At 43.7% G+C, this 20,868-nt stretch overlaps 2 protein-coding genes across 4 annotated transcripts in view; one reads left to right on the forward strand and one right to left on the reverse strand.

The window, feature by feature from the left end:
- Window positions 1-20,868, forward strand: part of MACROD2 (mono-ADP ribosylhydrolase 2) — an 842,329-nt gene that overhangs the window by 92,196 nt on the left and 729,265 nt on the right. The window lies entirely within an intron of this gene.
- Window positions 656-13,251, reverse strand: FLRT3 (fibronectin leucine rich transmembrane protein 3). 2 transcript variants are annotated; one of them, XM_027726081.2, is made up of 3 exons: window positions 13,128-13,251; window positions 5,125-5,872; window positions 656-4,045 (listed from the first exon to the last, which is right to left on the reverse strand). In XM_027726081.2, exon 3 carries the CDS (start codon window positions 3,997-3,999, stop codon window positions 2,050-2,052), a length of 1,950 nt encoding a protein of 649 aa, XP_027581882.1. In that variant the 5' UTR covers window positions 4,000-4,045; window positions 5,125-5,872; window positions 13,128-13,251; the 3' UTR covers window positions 656-2,049. The 2 variants fall into 2 exon arrangements, with proteins under 2 accessions (XP_027581882.1, XP_027581884.1); XM_027726083.2 differs by lacking the exons at window positions 5,125-5,872; window positions 13,128-13,251 and adding an exon at window positions 4,982-5,114 and having other exon boundaries at window positions 656-3,836.

The following is a 20,868-nucleotide window of genomic DNA, read 5'->3' on the forward strand; positions in this document are numbered from 1 at the left end:
TGCTGCTCCTCCAGCTGCTCAGAAACTGCAGGAGGCTTTTTGGAAGGCAACAGTACCGTGGCACAGGGAGTTTGGAGAGCAGCTTCCCTGAGCACATCTGGAAAATGAGCATGAAAAAACCTGTGTGTTACTGGAAGTGTTGGGTCTGTGCAGTTAGATGGATCCCTGGCAGGAGAATCATTTGCAGGCTGAAAACATCAGTCTCAGTGTTTGTCACTGTTCTTGTCATCCTCCATCCTTTACTGCATTTAGGGAAACAGGCCAAGCACTGCTAAAATTCTCTTACAGTTGAATTGCATGTGGTGTGCATTCCTTCTTATCTGAGATATTGTCTGAAATATTAAGTATTTTTCTCCTTATTTGCTGTTTCTGTTGAAAAAAGAACTGTATCTCAGAGGGTTGTAACTCCATGTCTTCCCTCCCTTCCATCATTCACACTGTTCACAGTTGTGAAAACTCGTTTTCCAAGTAGTTAATACTAAAGAAGACCTTCAAGTGTAACGCTGTCAAGCTGAACACAGAAAAAGGTGAAGCTCATGACCAGAAGAGCAGTAACTTCTGAGTGGGTTTCTTATCAGTGCACTGCAGAGGTGCAGCGTGATTCAGAACTAGTTTTTCACCTTAATTCATGAATAAGACCAGTATTTTTCATAGGTAAGTTATGTATGAAAAACTGGGTATTTTATTATTTCCTTTTTTCCCTTAAAGTTTTTAAAAGCTTGATACATGGTAGCGTTGGATCAAGGCACACACAAGACTGGCCAAAGGGCGTACAAAGCACTTTGGTTCTTTAGTTGAAGAAACAAGAGTGATTATGGCAACAAAGAGTGGCTTGGGGTTTCAACATGAAATAGCTCATAGTCCAGCAGGAAGGCAGAAAGAAATACAGACTTATCAAGGATATTTCTGGAAAACTGTGACAGTAATGGGCAGTATTCCTGACTGTAAAGGCAGTGTACTGGACACAGACCTGTATATGCTTTGGAAGAGCTGCATTCCCCAGCTGTCTGCTCACCTTTGGGACTGCAGTTTTTGAGACCTTGCTTATATTGCCTTGGTTTATATCCTGCTCTGTCTTCTGGTGAAACTGCACTTTCAGCCCTTTTTCTGTTCAAAGCAGTTTCAAAGTGTTGTCTCTCTCCCCGTCCTTTTCTCCCAAATGCCTGTGAGCATCCATCACTATTGTCTCTGTAATACACAGACCATTGGCTTTGATAACCAAAAATCTATCCCTAAACTCTATCTACCCCCTTGGTTTGTAGAGCCTAGCACTCTTTTTTTTTTCCCTTTTTTTTTTTTTTTTTTAATTCCTTGTTAGGAATTCGATTGTTTTCTTCTAGGGATCAATTTTTTTCTTAACACGTGTCAAAAGCTTCAGTCTCATGCATGTCATCGATTGGATTATTTGCTTTTAAATTGGATTTCACCATTGTTGAATGGATATATCTAGACAGCTGATATTGCCCATTACTACACACATTTTTGTTTATTGAATATTGTCGTGGTTTACAGATTTAATAGACCCAACATTGAAAGTTCTGTGAGTTTTTGCAACCACTTCTTGATCTTCCTGATTTGCCAGGTTCAACATTATTTTATTGATACCAAAGTGAAAAATGGCCTGTGCTTACACTTACAAGGATCTCAGATGAATGTTCTGACTGCTCAACACGGCAAGAAAATTCACTTTCACAGTCAACAAGTCATCTTACTCAGTAGAACACAAAAGTTAAATGGTCTGTAACTTCAATATTAGCAAGGAAAATACAGTACAAATTACTAAAAAATACTAAAATATAGAATTGTGGTCAGGTATCCCCACTACATTAATCGCAGCAGTAGCCTGAAATTTGAAACTTTTAATAAAAAGTTCTTAAATATAAATTATATGGCAAATGTACAGTACATTGCTTTGTCAGTCTTTTAATCCAGTGTTTTGCAGTAGAACAGCAACTGTTAAGTCAGTCTTTTCTCGTTTTTCTTTAAAAAACAAAACAAACCCAAAAAAACCAACAAAACCCAAAGCAGTCTTTCGTGTCCCCCTCAGTATCATGAGTGTGAGTGATCTGAATCTGGAATACCACTGTCTCTGTAGCTCCTGTTACTACTGCTTTCACTGTGGCTGTTCTTGTACAGGTTCATGCCGTTGGGCGGGAAGATGGTGTGTATTACAAACTCCTCCTTGGACACTTGGTCGTTGGTTATCGGTATCATCTGGAAAGAAGTCTCCCTGATTTCCAGGATGGAGTTGTCCTTCTTGGTCCCCGCTTCGGCGTAGTCGTCCTTTCTCCGGCGTCCCTTGCTGTAGGCGCAGTTCCGGGAGAACAGGGAGCCGTTCCTGTGCACGTACCAGCACACCAGGGCCAGCAGCGCGATGGCCACCAGCGCCACCGCGCCGCCGATGATGGCGGCCAGGGGCAGGCTGGAGTTTTTGTAGGGTTCTTTCTCCTGCTCCCGGTTGAGGGTGGTGGTGGGGTTGTACATCTTGAGAGGAGCCGTCTCGGTCTCGATGCACTCGGGCGTTTCGTCGGAGAGATAGATGTTGCTGGTTTCCATGGGAACCATGCACACACGGTACGGCGATTCCGGCTCCAGAGCCGTCAGCAAATAGTCGCTTCTGTCGCCCGTAACTATGGTCTCAGTTATAGATCCAAAGGCAGGGCTGTGGCCCATCTTGAGCCAGCTCAGTCTCAGAGCAGTCATTGGCAGTGCAACTTTCCAGGAGATGTGGATGGTCTCTGTGCTGACGGATTTCACAAAGATGGTGATGATTTTGCGTACCGGGCTCGCTGTGGTTCTGTAGTTTTTGTTTAGGTTGGGAGTCTTGATGTCGGGTTGTTTGGTCACAGACACCGGCCAGTGGCCCTGGGCCGGGTACAGCGTGTTCGGGACCGCGGTGGTGATCTGGATGGTGCTGATCACACCATCGTCCTTACAATCAAACAGCTCCGCGCTGAGGTCCTTGATGGCCATCCCGCGCACTTTTTCGGGTGCCTGGCACATCAGTCCACGCACGTTCACTTTTAGAGGCAACGACTGCAACCAGTCCCGCACCCACTTCATTTTGCACCCGCAGTGCCAAGGGTTGTTGCGAAGGAAGAGCTGGGTGATGTTGTCCAGGTCATCAAAGACACCCTGAGGTAAATTGCTGAGATTGTTGTTGGACATGTCCAGTCGGTACAGCTGCCGTAAGTAAGAGAAAGCATTGGGTGGCACACGGTTGATGTGGTTCTCTTGGAGATAAAGCTTCCTTAGGTTTGTTCCCGGCAAATTTACCGGCGCCGCTGTGAGGGAATTGCGGACCAGCGACAGCTCTGTGAGATTGACTAGGTTCATGAAGACTTTGTCTCCCAGTCCATGATTGTTTAGAAGATTTCCGTCTAAAACAAGGCGTTTTAGATTTGTAAGGTCTTGAAGGGACAGCTCAGAAATCGTGGAAATGCGATTATCATCCAAGCGTAGCTCTTCTATGGTTTTAGGCAAACCCCAGGGGATGGTGCTGAGGTGATTTCGAGAGAGGAAAAGAAGTCTGAGATAGATGTTGTCCCGGAAAGCTCCATCCTCAATGCTAACGGCGGAAACCGAATTATCATCCAAATGCAGTTCTTCCAGATAAGGAATTTTGGAAAGTGAATCATAAGTAATGGTCCTTATATTATTCTCCTGCAAATGCAGTTCCTTAACATACTTAGGGAGGTTAGTGGGGAATTCATCTAGGCTGTTGTGGTATAAATATATTCTTTCCACCCTAAGCAAGTTCTTCAGTTCTGAAGGAATCCCAGCATTATTTATTTGATTGTTCTGAAGGAAGAGGGTGGTTGCATCCTCTGGGATTCCTGTAGGAATAGACGTCAAATCGCGATCATTACAATATATGAAACCCACATCACAGCGACAAACTGAAGGGCATGGCTTGGCACTAACAGAACAAGGTGCCATGTCAAGTAACAGCCCTATTTTAGTCCAAACTAGGAAGATGCTCCAGGTTACACTAATCATGGTCAGGAATGATGAGATTTGTATACAGTTCTGATCTTCAACAAATCTAAAAAAACCAAACAAACAAAATTATCCAGATCATCAGTGAAGAAACTGCAATGAAAATTCAACTTCAACATTATAGAAGATATCTGAAACACACGCATTAAACCAAAATTCAAGCTCATAGACACATTTTGCTTTCTTTTCCTTACATCAATAATTCTGCCACATCTTGTACTAATACAATTAACTTAATAGGTTATTCTGCAAAGTGACTGAAAATAATACAATTGAGTATGTCTGATCTGTGAGTTGTTTTGCTTAAGCAAGAAGGCTCTTTGTAAGGATTCCTTCACATTTCATGCATACAATCTTTGTTCTCAGATACCAGATAAGTACAGAGTTAAAGTCACACCAGAGTTCAAGTAAATCATTCTATATCTGAAAGATAAGAAGTAATTCCTAAGCCAGCTAACTACCCCAGGAGCCCTTAAGTGAACTATAAAACCCTTACCAAACCCACAAGTCAGCGGTAGCTATTTTGGAGGTCCAAAAATAGCCCTAGTGGCAAAGCATGATGTGCAGACAAATAAGGAGGGGCCAGTAAAGACCTTTTCCCAAGGCCTCCTGAGTACTCCACACCACATTGTGCAACTCCCAAACACTGTGGCCTCCTTTGCTTGGTGTTCAAGCAGGAGCGTTTCGAAAGGCGAGTGTTACAATTGGTAGAGCTATGGCTCTCTAGTTGACTGGATGAAGGATTTCATTACATGCTCAATTTCATGTTTAAATATTTGTCATTCTCAAAAGTCTTCTTTACTAAGCAGCACGCTAATAAGAGACTATTTGGCGGGTTTAACCACGTTTTCCCATCTTATTAGTAGCATAATATAAATTAACTCTTGAGACTGAGACTGTACTTTGCATTAGTAGTATGTTTGTACACTGAGCTCAGGTAATTAGCATTTTTATAGCTTTTAAGACAACATAATTCAATTACCATTGTAATTAGGGTTGTGAGAACTCCTGCAAGATGACCTGTGCATTAAGCAGTGTCATGACCTTTCCTCTTGCGGGTTCATATATTAATTGAACTTTATTCTCCGAGGCACGAAAAGGAAAATAAATGAATATTGATCCTACCGTATTTAAAGGTACGAGTAAGTTTTGTGCTTGAGGATATCCAATAAAGGAATGTCTTTCTCTCCAGTCACTCTCAGGGTTTACTCCATGGAGCAGTTTTGTCCTTGGAGGTGTTTACTCAGATGGTCCCTGTTGGTGGGGTGTGTTCCCTGGCTCCTGGCACGGCGCTCAATGAGCATTCCAACCAAGATTTATCATGGTACATAAGCACACCAGGCCAGGGCGTAGAAAAGCTTCAGCTTCCCTCTATGTGTGTCCTCATGTAAAGTCTGTGAATGAAGAGCCCCTTTTGTTTGGTTTAATGCCTTTAGCAGGAGTTACTTCCTTTGTAACTCTTACAAACTCTTCTGTGCAGCAGAGTAGTCGGAGGAGGCGACTTCAGCACCCCGTGATGGAAACCATTCATTATGCTGAGGCTGGAGGGATGGCAGCCTCTTCAGGAGGTCAGGGAAGGGTCCTTTTTCCTATCCAGAACCATCCAAGTATGACTTTTGTACAGTAGCTACATCCCAATACATCCACACCTCTTTGGGAGAACCATTTTCTGACTCTTGTATTTTAACGCTTCCTCCAGATTTGTAATGTAGGAAAGAATTCCTTCTCGTGCTGCAGGAAGGCAAGTTACTCTACCACAGAAACATTAGATGGTCTTCTTCATTTAAAAAGAAAAAACAAAACCAAACATACAAAAACTGTTTCCTTCCCAGAAAACTCCCCTTGGAAAGCTTTCCTCGAACTCTTTAATTTCCTGCAAAATTAAAAACAAAAAAATTGGAATTAATAACAACTAGACACGGTGGACACTAGAATTAAGAGTTGCATCCCCTGAACACGTGACTTGGACACCTTGCTGTCCCAAAACATTGGTATTTCCCCAAAATACACAGAGCTCTTTCAGGAAACATTTTGCTGCTTAGTCTCACGTTCTGCTGGAACTATATTTTCCCTTGTTTCAGTAGGAAAATAAAGGCAGAGAGTAACAAAATATTTGGAAATGATGTTTCCTACCTGATGACCAGTGATGCCTCCTGGGAGGAGGCCGAACTGGTTGCTTGCTTTGTGCTCCTGGTAAATAGAGAGAGATGATGATGATCCTCTCCTTGGTTTCAAAAGTAAAGGGAGCTAATTACTGTTCAGTAGGGCCTGGCTGAAAGGGGACATGTCTTTGCTAAAATACTGTTTGAATATTTCCCATTTTGCACCATGCTGATTTTGAGCTGGGGACTAGCCAGGCATCTGCATCAGCTCTTTGGCAACAGAAATACGTATGTGGGTTTAGTCTGTAAAATTTCAGAAAATAAGAAAAACATTATCTCTTTTGTTTGATTGTGTTTCTTAAAAACTCCAATTATTTTTAACTGGGATTTTTAACTTGGGCTACTCCATATCACTACTGCAGAAAGTATCAGTGAGATAGCAGTCTGTGTTCCCCAAGAGCCTGCAGGTAGCATGTTTGAAACAAAAGTGGTTAAATCTGAAATTTAAAAAAAAAAAATCCCTGATGTTTCCTTGCTTCTCTCCCTTTCGTGACTGCATGTCTGTCCAAAGCACAATCCTTGGAAATGCTTGTCAGGAGCAGTGTGCTGAGTAAGCCTTGCTTAGCTGCTCTTCCTGGGAGCAAAACTAGAGCAGCTTCTGGTCCTTCATAAAATATTCAACCCAAACACAAACAACCCAAACTCAATTTTTAAAACTGCCTTTTGCGATTTGTGGCAGGTCCATCATGCAAACGGATCAGTCACTGCTCCTGCAGCAACAGGAAACGTGCAGTGATACAAAATCACTGAAGTAGAAATTATGCTGCTCTTTTTCACAGAAAAAAACATTAACATAATTTAAAAAACAAAAGCCCCCCGTTCCAGGGATGGTGTAAGTGCCCAGCGAGGGAATGGAGAAGCCTTTTTTCTCTGCTGCTGCAGCTCCTCTGAGCTTTGTTTTCTGCACCTTGTTTTCAGCCAGTTGTGCAATGAAAATAGGAGCTCAGAACGAGAGACCCCCGCTGTGGCATAAATATTTTAACATATGCTTTATCCAAGGCAAGAACTCAATCTGTGTGGCCACATTTTAGACTAGAAGGGAATGCATGTTTATTGGTAACTTATGTAATTTGGCTAAATTATATAATCATTCCAAAATGGAACAAAAAGCTCTGTATTCTTCCAGGGTCCGGTTTTCTTGGGCTGTATTACTGAAGTGTTTGGGGAAAGAAGTCCAGGCCCTGTTCCTGAAACTTTGAAATAAACAGCTGCTTAACAGCTGTAGGGAAAAAAAAAAAGGTATCTCTTAGGAACAAACGTGAAGTCGTGACAGAAGGTATTTTCTGGAAGGGCACTGTGAAGCAGGAATATAAATTCCTTAAATAGGCCTTTGAAGGCTACAGTAACTTTTAAGTACTTAAAATCATAAATTTCCTTTAGAACTCTGAGCTGTAAAAAACTTGTTAGTATTAAGTAAAAGGTTGGCTCCAGTATGCATACATTACATAGATCCATGCACACACAGAAAGTAAGTTCATTTGTTTTACCTTTCTAGCACATAAACTGTTTCCTCTGTGCTCCATTTGATAGTCATCTCTTCATTTATTGCCACTATTATAATAGCAGTAATGTGGAGGATTAAAATGAAAGCACTAAAGCTCATTAAGTTCCTGGAATTTTTTTCATCCCTCCTCTCAAAATTACATGAAAACAAGGGAGAGAAAAAAGAAAAGGTCTCTTTGGAGAAGACGACACTGTTTCAAAAATGTGGATTAAGACTATACCCCCCACTCCCTTTTCTAAACTTAGAATAGTTTTCTCCAGGTCTTGATTGTTTGATATCTTGCACTTCCCTTTTATAGCTCGAGCTGTAGCTGAAAACAATGTTTTTGCATATCAAAGGCTCCAGTGATCTGTCTACAGAGAAGAAGGGAATCCTGCTGCCATGCTCCAACTTTCCCCTTCTTGAGCTGTCTCTAAATATTCCCTGACACCAAGTCATTATAGCTGATCCGGCGGGATGAAAAGAAAAGTGACCCCCACTGGTACAGACACTGTGTCCAGGTTTCTGCAACATCAGACTGGGAGGCTTCATGGACACATGGTTTTGAAAGGAGCCATTACTTTTGAACAGAGCAGGTTTTAGAAAGTCTGGGCTAAAATCAATTTTTAAATGCAAAAATCACTTTTTTTGGTAACAAAAGTAACGTCAGAACAGCAGCTTTTCTTTGCTTATCTTTATGATGAGTTGAATGTTTTCCTGAACTTTGCTGAACCACATGGTTAAATTACTTTTCCTGGGACTGTGAAAGCACGGGAAGTACTAGAGATAGTGGTAATGTGTGAGCCTTGCACGTGGACTTATCGCCTTGGCACAGCCAAGCAGGGGGGCATCTCATTTTAAAATGTTCAAAGTAATTTGTGCTAGACAAGAAAAATGCACCTAAGAAGAACACTGCATTTATACTGAGGTCTGGAGCCCAGCTGCACTCCCTGTCCCGTAGGCAGGCAATGGCATAACAAAATAAATAGTTTTGGTATATTTGAGAAGTTGAGATTTTTTTCCCTAAAAATGATGTCAAAGATACCTTTTCTTTCCCAGCTGTGATAAAACGCGAACAAAATCAAGACCTGCCTCACTCGAGGTCACACAATGCTTATTTGAATTTCTAATCTACCTCTGTGTTCTCCAGCAGGAACTCTGGTAGTTCAGTGGCTCCTTTCTGACCATCAAAGTAACAGAGGGAAGGGAAACCCCTCAGTATTTTTTAGGTTATAAATGACAAAAATATAATTTAAAGTCACCACTAGAATATACATACTTGATAAGCCAAACAATTGGCTTAATCAGTGCACTTCTATTCCAGAGTCGCCTCTGTATTTGTTTAGAATCTGAAATGTATCAGAAACACAAAATGTGCTTATTTTTTCAAATACTTGTGAAGTCTCACTACTGCTTCAATGCCAGTTGTGCTTGCAAAGGTCATGCTGCTGCTTAAACAGCTCCACCAACTTGTTTTCTTTTTTAAAAGAAGTTCCCCAGTGCTAATCCAGACTTAAAACAATGCCCATACTTTGTTTTCTTTAAGTGTATTACCCAGGGTTAGTTGACAGTGACAGCAAAATGCTTTCTAAGCACCCTGTCTAGGAGCTGCAATTTCCACGATCATCAGATTTCAGGAAGGTGCCCCAGTCTTTTGTTTGGTGCTGGGCAAGCAGAAGGTCCTCTAGCTGTCTTTCCAAGGGGTAAAGAATGCAGAGGAGTTTGTTAAAGTGAGAGTGAGCCCTGCAGTCAGGTTGTGTCTCTGCCTGTTGGTGAAATTTGGTTAATTGTTGTTTTTTTTTCCTGTTGGAGAAGGTTTTATTTCCTTACAAAAAATCTGCTCCCCTCTCTTGTGCAGTAGGAATATAATACTGCTTTTGTCTTCTTAGGTCTAACTCAAGTGTCTTAAAAAATGCAAATTTTTATGTGATCTTCCCTCAAACGCAAGTGAATCTGAGTTAGGAGTGGATCCTGAGTAAAAGCTTGACTCCACACCTAAGATCAGCCAAACCAGTATTTGCTGTAAAGGATGGAAATGACCTAAGAGTGGTTCTCTTCTGAAGTTTACTTCTAAAACCTTGCCCAGTTTTGAAGACGCTGGGTTGAAAAGACCCAGACTATTACTCTATTCCTACTCACTCTCTTGTTTTGACTACTCTGCTGCTGCAAAGGTTGTGTGTTAAAAAAGCACTTTGAGGGGGAGTCTTTTGCAATGGCTTTCTGTTTTGTGTTTTAGTGCTCTTTGAGTTTAGTCAATTATGGCTTCTAGGTTTTCTTTTGAGAGCTGCTGCTGAGGTAACTCGCCCAGGCTTTAAATAAAAGAATAGAGAACAAATGCTGCCATTGTTTCAAGGGGAAAAAAAAAATCTATTTTCCCCCCTCTTGACAAGTTTAGGTAGAATTATACCTGATAGGGAGTTCCTGGCACAGAACCCCAGACGTGTAAAAATGTTACTCAAACACTGGATGAAGTTTCACTAGTTTTGTTTCTTTCCCCTTTAAAACAGCTGTTTGCTCATCTCCCGAATTATCAATTTGCTCCTCAAAAAATTAGGAAAAAATGTCTGGATTCTTACAGCTCATGAAAGGCAGAGCAGAGTTAGTGATGATATATTTACTGAACACTCTTCCAGATTCCTGCCCTGAGTGGTGTTTGCCTGCTCATTAAAAATAAATGCAAGCAATCACATATTAATTCTTCTGTGCATTCCTGTGCTTTGAAGTGATGAAGGGAAAAAAAAAAACTTGAGGGCTAACTAGCCATTAGCATCCATGTTTCCTGCTGGAAGGAGACAAAGATGGCCATCTCCCAGCTGAAGCCACTTCAAATAACTGCAGTGCAAAGTTCCTCAACTCCAGCAGTTGCTTGGATTAGTCACCGATCCTTACACAATATCTGACAACTTCCAGCTACTAGTGACAGAGAAAAAATGAAAGGAAAGAAAAAAAAAAAATCCCAACAAGCCAGAAACTCATCTTTATTTTGTTCTTGCTGTAAAGTGTATCCACTTTATTTCTGGAGATTAAAGCTCGCTGCGAGTTTACTACAGAGTTTTTTGCCCACTGGGGGGTGGTACATGCTACAAAACCTGTGCTTTTTAAGAGCCACAAGTCAGATGTTTTTTGCTGCTGTCCAGTTTTCTCTGCTTTAATTACAACAAAGTCTCCCGTTGAGAAAAACAGAGGCGGCCTCCAAAGGAGGGAATTAAAAAAAAAAAAAAAAAAGAAGAAATCACTCTTTCACAGAGTTTACAGAATTTCCCATGCTGATTGTATTAACTGCAGTATTTATCTGGTTGTTCTCCAGTTAAAATGGTATAAATGTACCAGAAAAAAAAAAAAAGAGAATTAGCATTTTAAATATATGCCAAGGGCTGTCACTGTTTCTGGTGTATCGGAGGAGCACAGAAGGCAGGAAAAAATACAGCTTTTAGAAGTGATTAAATGTGGATGGCAAAATAGAGAAGCTTGATAGCAGCATGAATAGAAGGATTAGAATAACCTCAGTATATTTTAAGATAATTGGCTTTCTGTAAACCCAGGTATACCTTTTGTTTATGAAATATTTGAAACCCGATCTTAAAGAGGGCTGTATTGTATGGTTTTGGAATAAATTAAAGGAAACTTGAGGGTGGGTTTTCTTTTGAGGGAGGGAAGGGCACTGGAACCTCTCAAGTATGACCTAATGCGTGGCATATATTGACAAGGAAAACACATACTGATCTTTCTGTTTTATAGCAAATAATTCTTTTCTTTGTACACTTGAATTGACAAATGCATTTTTCAGTCTAATTCAAAGAAATGTTCATTAAGACGCTGTATCCCCAGGCAATAGATAGTGAGCATAATTGATGCTTCTATCTTTTTGGGCAGTATATTTTAGACAAGAAAATTGGGGTCAGGATAATGAACTGTTTTTTAAAAGTCTGAACATTTTCAGCCTCTTCTTTCTACGCAGAGAAAAAGTATAAACGATTTATATGGAAATGCAGAACGTGAATCTTTTTTTTTTTTTTTCCCTAAGAGGCAATGAGAAAACGCATTCAGCTGCATCCGTGCTCTTTCACAGGATTTAAGATTTAATTGTAAAGTAATTCTGCATTTTGGTGTGAATCTGGTGCAGAAAATACTCCACTGTACTCTGTGAACTGGCCAGAACTGATCCCTTGCAGAAGGGGAGCGACTTGCCTTCAGCTTAAATTAACAACCCGTCGCTAAGAGCATTCCCCGAATTAGTTAATCACAGACACTGGTCCTGGCGTTTGCAACACTCCTCTCGCAACTTTGCCTGGATGTGCCAGGGCTGAGCTCAAACCCCTTTGCGGTCAGAGAGATTAAAATTGAGGCGACCTCAAAGAGCAGGGCTGAGCCAGAGAGGCAGCTGTCTGTGCAAGAGCTGAGCTTTTATTCACCGAGGGGATGAGCTTGGAAACGGAGCAGCAACCAAGAAGAAAAAAAAAAAAACAACAAAAACCAACCCAACCAACCAACCCCAAAATCACAAAGCTGTGCCTGGATGCTGAGAGCTATGGCAGATGCTGGGAAGCAGGACGGCTGCGCTGGGAAATGCAGGGATACTCGGGCTTCGCCTGAGCAACTAAGTTGCAGCTCCTAATTGCGTTCGAGGAAATGGGTTAAAACAAAGGTTCTGACACATCCAGCAGTCGCGAAATGGTTTTTGGGGTCAGAATCACGTAGAGATGATTCGTGCACAGCAGTGAGAGGCGAACTATTTATTTGCGAGCCATCTATAAACGAAATTTGCTGCGCTCCTACGAGGGCAGGCAACCACTTAATACACCGAAAACAGCTGAAAAGTTGATTAAAACTAGGCGAGGACCTGCGGAACGGCAGGGGGATTACCAGCCGGCTCTCTTTCCCACAGAAAGTGGGGCGTCGGGGCGGGAATCGGGGCCTGTTGCATTCATTCTTCCAGTGCAACCATTTTGTTGCCCATCTCCTCGCCCGCAGACTTTGTGGTGCGGGGGGGGCGACAGCGCTGCGCAGGGGCTTTTTTCTTTTTTTTTTTTTTCCTAAACAGATGCAGCACGCAGGGAGGGATGCACGGAAGGAGGGATGGAAGGGGAAGTTTCCATGCCGGGGGAGAGATGCGGGGTGCAGGCAGGAGGCTTCCCCGGTCCATCCGCGCTGCACCGCGGGGGTCCCGCAGCGCGGGGAGCCGGCGCTGCCCTGGGGGGTCCCCCCGCGGGGAGCGGCTCCTTCTCCCGGGGGCAGCGCGGGCACCGCACCCGCGGCTCGGGGAGCGCCCCGGAAAGGTGCGGGCAGAGCCTCCCGCGGGTCCTGCGCGCCCCGCCGGGAGGGCGGGCGGGCTCTCCCACCGCAGCGCTGGGAAGCGGCTGGTGGGATGCGGGAGCATCGCCGCCTCACCGTCCCGCCGCATCCTCCTCCTCCCTCCTCCCTCCTCCTCTGCAACCCGCGCAGCTCTCGCGGAGGGGGGAAAAAAGCGGTGATCCCGCGCTTACCTGCGGACGGGGCGCGGGCAAGGGGCGATGCGGGCGGCGGTGCCGTGCTGGGCCGTGTGCTGGGAGCGGGTCCCGGGCGGGCGCTGGAGCGGCGCGGGCGCTGCGCTCTTGGCGGGGCGGCCGCGGACGGAGCCGGGCGCGCGCCCCTCAAGTCGCGGCGGCGGAGCCGCGGGGGCGGGGCCGCGCGTCACGGGGGGGCGGGGCCGCCGGCTGGGGGGGCGGGGCCGGGCGGGGAGGGGAGCGGGGCCGCCGCCAGGGGGCGCGACAGGCGGCGGCACGGCCGGGCCGAGGCGGGAGGGGGGGGGCGGGCAGGGCGCCTCAGAGGCGCGGGGGCTCGGGGCAGGGCTCGTTCTTTACCCTTCGTTAAGTTTTATTTTCGCCCCCTTTTTAATTTTTCCCCCCTTTTTTTTCGTGGTGTTGCCGCCGCTGGCCGTGGCGGGAGCGAGGCGGCGCCCCTTCATCCCCTCCCCAGTTCGTCCCCCGGCGCCCGTTTCAGTGCCCGGCGTTGGCCTTGGGCAGGTGACCCCCGGCTCACCTCGTCCCCCCTGCCCTCCCCCGGGCTTTGGGTCCAAGGACCGATGCAGCTCACGAGTTGAAAAATATTGAGAAATAAATAACTAAAAATAAATAAATAAATAAAATAATTAAATGTAAATAAATTCGTGCGTTCCCTCAGCCCCTGTAGTCAGATGGCGGGGAGTGTTTTCTCTCCTCCGGCATCCTGCCCATGAGGTGTTGCAGGTGGTGGCTTTGGGATGTGGAAGTTTTCCCGGGGCGTTTGATCCCGTTTGGGATCAGCGAGTGGATAAGAGCTGCCTGGTTCCGTGCTCAGCCTGGGACGGCACTTGCCAGGACATATCTTACGGTGCCCAGCGGGACTGAGGTTGAAGGGTCTTGGGACCTGGCTGACATCCTCAGAGATTTTTCCTTGGAAAACAAATTTTCTGCCCTCCTAACACAGCCAAAAAATTTATGGTGGTCATAAGGCAAGCTAGAAAACACCTTCCCCAGGTGTTTTTTCCTAAAACCTAGTTTCTTGTTATTTGCAGCTTACCAGCACACGAGTAGCGTTGGCTTTGGCAAATGAAGTTGATGTTTCCATTGGGTTTTCTTTAAATTTTCCATTAAAGCGGGATTTCCTTCACGGCACACAGCCGCTGCCTTCATGAGCATCCTATTCTCTTTGTCACCAGTGCACAGCTGATCTTGGCCACCTCCTGAGTGGTTTTGACCAGTGCATTGGCCAGCACAAGGAGCTGGGGGAAGGGAGGCTCCCAAAAACTGTCTCCGCTGATCCCAGTTATTGTCCAGTTGTGCTTTATGCTGCTATCAGAAGACACAAGGCCAAGCTCCATTAAGTTCACAGAGTGCTTGACTTCCACAAATTCTATGGAAATTGCCACATAGTTGCACTTTCTGTGTAAAGTTTGAATACTTCAATTCCTGTTGTTTAACTTCTGGCAAAAGCAAATGAAAGTGTCGAACCTCATTCTTTCTCAAGAGGAATGTTAATAAATTTTTGATGTATTTGGTATTTAGGTGTTTGAAATGTTATATACCTGCTATCTTTATTCAACTAATTAGAAAAAAAATAATTCTGGATTGATTTTCCTTGACGAGGAGGGAAAGGGATTTTTTTTTCTCCATCACTTCAATTCTAATCTTTCCCTGAGGAGAGTAAGAACTAATAATAAATTGACTTCAGGTTAAGGTACAATTGTCTGTATTGATAGTCCTGGCATTGAGCTGTGCCCTGACCAGCTCAGTATAATCAGCTGTGTTGCATATACATCTTAATGCATATATATATATATAATATATTACATGCATGCTATGGGTACATATGTACATGTATTATACAGACATGGGTATGACTGGTACTACAGTGTGCCAGGGGCTTACCATGTGGGACAGAACAGCGAGCTGTGCGAGTACAGAAGCTGATTTGAAATGCTGCAGATATCTTGGGGATTTTTTTTAAAACCGAGATTCTTCAAAGATTATAGCAGTGTTTTTACAAAAACGTTGTGTATTTGGTATTTCTCACGCCTGACTTAGTTGTATTAGTTAACAGATTCCGGGGTTACGTTGCTGTGCCATGTGGCTAAGCCTGAACACAGATCTGTGGGATACCCATAAAAGATGTATGTGGTCTATCTCTCAGCTTAATTCCAAGGCCGGCCCAGTGCTGATGGCATCATTTAGAAATTACAGTACATATTCCTGGAGAATTCCAAAGGGCATGTGAGAAATAATTAGATTTTACCAGGTCACAGCTGCTCTGGAGCACTAAAAGGTCTTTAATATGCTGTTGCAGCAGATTTTTTGACTGCGTTCTTTTATGTAAACTCCGTAAATATACCTCTTAAGGACGTGGGTAGCCTTTAAAATACTCTCCACAAAAAAAAACCCTGTCGTACGTGGAGAGCTTGACCACGTTCTCTGTCTTCTTCTTGAAATGTAGAAATTCATGGTCTCTCGAATTCCAGGAGAACGGAGAAAACTCTGTTAATACGGATGGAGTTACTCATATGTTGGGAATAAAAATATGAATATTTAACACAGACGTGCTGAAGCCGAGGAATATAATGAGATATTTTAATTGAATTTCTAAGTTAAAATATTCTTTTACCTGTATTTTGTTTATAGAATTAATTAATGCTCATGACACTGAGATTAAAGTTCTTGTCAGACCTATAGGGAAATTACCTTTCAGAAGACATGGCAATCTTGTTAACGCTTCATGGGCTGAGAGAGTTTGGAAGGTGTCGGTGGGAAATTCAGAGTACTCACACTACATAATGCATTTCACAGAATGTTAATGCAAGTTTATAACACACACTTGGAAGGTGCTATTAGGTCAAGGTGATAATGATGATGCTTGTTTCTTTTTCTTGAGCCTCCTGATGTTCTGATAAGAATCAGAGTTCTGGGAACTCCCTCAGCCAAAGGTTGACCTGGATGACTCTCACTGTGACTCGGAGTTTTGGATATACTTTGTCCTGCTGTGGATCCACTTGCAGTCAGAAACGTTTCTGGGCAGGACATTTATGAAATGATGAGAAACCAAACACGCTGATGGGGAGTGAAATTGGATCTGAGATCACTCACCCTCGGTGCAGAGGGAGAGAACTGTCTTCAAGCACCAAAACTGGAGCCTCGCTTCTTTGAGCTTCCCAAGGACAGATTTTTGTCAGATAAAGCTGCGAGTAATAGTTTGATATTCAATGGAATAAGCTGAAATGAATGTTAGTGGGTTTTAGCTTTAGGCTTTTATCAGGTTATATTGATTTTTCAAAGCAAGCTGTCCCAAATCCAAGCTGGGTATTGGCTGATTTGTAGAGACATCTAAGGAAAGAGGACACTATAATATACGAACTTTGGTATGATACATGTCCTGTAAGGTTTCCTGATATTGACTAAGTACAGTTTCTCAGCAAATGCATATTGCATTTTATATTAGAATTTAATCTTTAAGTGATCTGAACCATTTCAGAATTCGAATCCAATTCTGGATGTATTCCTTCCCTACATAAATGCCTGTCAAATTCAGCTTTCAGCATTGCGTATGTACGTAGAGTACCTTGCCGAAGTTGGTGCAGCAGCTCTGTATCAAATGCAACAAAAACGAGAATGTAATCATGCTAGTAGAGCTAAAAATGTATGAAGAGTCTAAAACTAAATACTCCTTTAAAATTAGGTGGGCTCAAGAGTGCTCCTTTCTTTTCCCCTGCTAGAAGAATGTGAGAGATAATAGTTGTAATTGTGGTTATTTTGTCTGTCTGTAAGGGCCAGGAGGTTAGACCACTGCACCTGTATTTTCTGCCATTCCTCTCCCTTCTCTCCCTGCTTTCTCCCTGTTCTTCTTTCCAACTCTCCCAAACGGCCCCGGGGAAAAAGCCTTGTCAACTCAGAAACACCCGTGATGCAACCACATCTCTGTTTTCCCTAAGGCAAATAAACAGCTTTGCTTGTGAGATCATGTGCTATGGATAGCAAAATGAAGTAACTTAATGGGGTACTTGAAATTGCAAAGCCTTTGAGTAAGGTATTTATTTTTTATTATTTACAGAACAGACTGAAATGGGTAAAGAAAGCTGACTATGTGAAGTTCATACCAAGAAAATTTGCTCCTAATGCTTAGGGTTGATTTTTGTATTTAGAAGGCAATCCTCTCTATTTGTTAGATGTCAAACCATGAAGCCACCACGACAGCACTTTTAGGAGAAGCAGAGCTAACTCCTATGAGGAACATGAAGTTTTTCCTTGCTTACTTGACAAAGTAAGCGGTGCTGTCAGAACAGAATAGACTTTCCGTGTGCTTGACGTGGCTTTGAAAGTGTGTTAAAGGAAGGAAAAAATAGCGTTCCACCAAAACAACCTTGAAAACCTTAACTGAGATTGTTAGTAACATGTAGTGTGTGCGAGGAGGAATCCTGTAAAGGAAAAGAAAAAAACTGCTGTTCTGCCCTCGGGGTAGTTCTTACATTTGCAAATTCACGTTTTTATGGATGCAGCCCATACCCGGAGCCGAACAAAGTGGTAAATGCGTTTTTACACCTGCCTCTATAAAAAGGGTTCCAGTAGTACAGACGTACTTAAACAAATAAAAAACCTAAACCTTCTGAAATGACACAAAAGAGAAATTCTGGTACAAATTTGGTCTTTCTTGGAGCTTTAATTGCTGCTTATGCAACAGCTGCCCAGAGCCGGCCTTCAAGGATCGAGAGGTCTGCAAGGAAGTGGTGATTTGAGGCTTGCTAAGAAGGGGCTTGGGGTGGATAACTCCTTTTTGTCCATGTTCCTGTTTTGCCTATTGGTGTTGGAACTCTTTGCCTCTCCTGAGCAGACAACAGTATGGGGAAGATTCATGTTTCTTCTTACATTTCCATATGCAGTTTTGATAGATCTCAGTTCTTCACAGGTTTACACTGAAAGCTTGGAAATCACATGCTTTCTCTCGAGTGTATTTTCAGGCCATGAAAATGGCTCTTCTGGTCCTTACTCTTTGTTTTTTCTTCCTGATAGCCCCGGAGAATTTTCCACCCCTGTCTTCCCTCTCAGCGTTCTCAGCCTGTCTCTGCCAGGCTCTCTGCACACGCCCTGCCTCTTCCCCAGCTCCTCTCCTCCTCCTGCAATGCCCAATGTGCTGTTCCTCTGCACATCAACCCACACGGGAGCGTTCACATTCCAGCTCTTTGTGCATTGATCATCTGCTGGGAGAAGCTGCTTCTGCTGAACTCTCTGCTTTCCCTCATTGTCCTTTTCCTTTGCTCCCCCGCTTTTACATGTCAGAGTTTCCTGTTTTCTTTCCTTCTCCTATTATGTGAGTGGTTTCACTTAGGTCTAATCTGGTAAAATTACAGTGGCCAAGTTCTGTGCAGTTGTATAATGCATGAGTTTCCCAATTTGAATATTTAGCATTCTGTGTAAACTCGAAGCAAGTGTGTGGGGATGTAGCACTGCTGAAGGCATCAGGTGGTGTTCTGTAATCTCTAAAAAAATGTACACCCCCTGCTTTGCAGGCAAATCAAAGCCTTAGCACACTGTTTTGGCCAAATGTACCGCCCTGATTGTTTGTGTCTAGTCTGTGTTAACATCCAGCCATGAGCCCGGGTCTGTGCCTTTGCTGATTTGCTTGTGTAATACCTGGGTCTGAAATTGCGAAAGACTGTGCCAGCGTTGAATATATGAATAACTCCAAAGTGTTTATTCTCAGAAAGGACCAAGTTTACATCGTCTGAACAGATTTGTTTAGTCCTAAGTAGGGGTGATTATTCTGGCTTCATCTGTTCAGCAAGAGAGGGCGTTTCAGGAATGGCTTTGCTCAACAGCAGTTAATGGCGTTGGCAGGAAGTGACGAGTTGATATGGTCATTAAAAGCGAGTTAACAGGAATTTTGAAGTTTCCCTGGCCATGTAGTTACATCTGATGGGACTCTGACTCAGGGCAAGGACCCACGTGCAGAAACTTTATCTCAGTTGGGAAGGCAAGTCGCCTTTGTAGGAGAGTCAACCCCAGCAGCACCGTCTGCGTGAGTCGGTGTGGAAGCTGCCGTGTCTTCAGCATCTGCTGGTGAATGTGCTGTGGAGAGATCCTTGAAGCTAAACAGAAAAAAAAAAAAAGCATGTGTGTGTTCTCTAACATTTGCTTTTCCTAGTTATACATTATTAATGCTGATTTTACTTTTTACCAGTGAAATTTTGTCGAGTTTACCTCGACTGCAAAGGAGATCTCGTTCCTAAAGCGCTGAAATGCTCAGCAAAGGTGTACTGTTTCCTTCGAGTCTCAGGAGCACATTCATGCTGGAGGGTTTCCTGGGTATTCCTAGAGTGATCCCTCTCCAGTTTACACCCGTGTCCCAGTTGCAACACCTGGAGAGGATGACTGGGAACACTGATGAGTGGAGAGAAGCTCTCCCCTGCCAGGTGTCTGCCCAGAGCTCGCTGGTAAGCAGGGAAGTGAGGAGAAGGCCTGAGACCTGGGAATTACTTTGAACAGGTGATGGGCATGCATTATTTAGTGGGTATGCCTTGCTACTACTGAGGATGGAGTTCCTTGAAGTGGTAAGAGGCTGAATTTTCATGGGAAATGGGATCTGAAATTCATTTCAAGCTTAGTATCTGGAGCAGTGTTCTACATTTTCTCTTTTTTTTCTTTCCTTAATCCATCTTTAATCTCCTTCCTCAAAGTTTTTGTTCTTTGGCCTTTTGTGAACACACACTAATTGCTGCTGCCAATCCCAAGGCCTGGGGGAAAGCGTTGGGAATCCCGAGGAGAAGTAACCTGTAGGAACCCGTAAAAGACCTTCAGCTCTGTGACTCAGGAAAACAAAGGCATTTCACCTGACCTCGGGATGGATGTGGCTGTCCGTGATGGGCAGCACATAAGAGAGTTGACTTGTCTGAGATGGTGACAACAGCAGCTTTGTTAGTGAAGAACAGAGTCTGACTCTGGGCGGTTCAGAGGAGTAAGAGGTTGCAGAAGGCAGGATGGGAATGTTGAGTATGGCAGCTGTGCAGTAGATGAACAATTTCATCAGGGTCTCCTATTTTCTTTGAGCTCCTTGTTTCTCCTCTCAACGGTAAGGGAAACAAACTCCTGCCTTTTACATACAGAGCTCAGCATGTTTTTGTCTCCCCTAAGAGTGGTCTGCACTGCGGTAGCTTTGTGTCCAATTCATTGATGGGGGAAAAAAGATTTTCAAAGCTGCTTCACAGTCACTCTCCCACCCGCTCCTCCACCCTCAGACCCACAGCTCTCTGCTGACGGCTTGTGGCATCGATGCCAGAGGCTTTGTCTTCATTTCTCTTGGAGAGGTGTTGGAGAGAAGGTCAAAGGCAGGCCTAGCTCTGCCAACCAAGCAGGTAAAGCCCAAGGCCTGTAGCACAGTCACTACAGTGCGAGTGGTGCCACGGGATAGAGAGATCAGTGATATACACGCTTAGGTGGGGTTTGGCTTTTCATTTCTTTGCTTGGTACTCTAGATGGGTTATAAAACCAGAATATAAATCAATTTCTAATCTTCAGGTATTATGACAAAGCTTGGAGGTGCAAAACTCAGTTTTGCACGTTGCTGTGAAAGCAAAAACTCTGTGGTGGTGTGACAGGGCTAGCTGGACCTACGGTCTGAATCAAGTATGGTGTGTCCATAGTCCTAACTAAAGCATTAATGTATCTCTTTCCACATAAGCAGGCTTTTAGATGCAGTAACGTGTGAGAAATATTTAATTTCCCTTTA

The sequence above is a fragment of the Pipra filicauda genome, unplaced genomic scaffold, assembly GCF_003945595.2.
Source record: "Pipra filicauda isolate LSUMZ 115617 unplaced genomic scaffold, ASM394559v2 scaffold77_size3566232_pilon, whole genome shotgun sequence".
In the NCBI taxonomy this organism is placed as follows: domain Eukaryota; kingdom Metazoa; phylum Chordata; class Aves; order Passeriformes; family Pipridae; genus Pipra; species Pipra filicauda.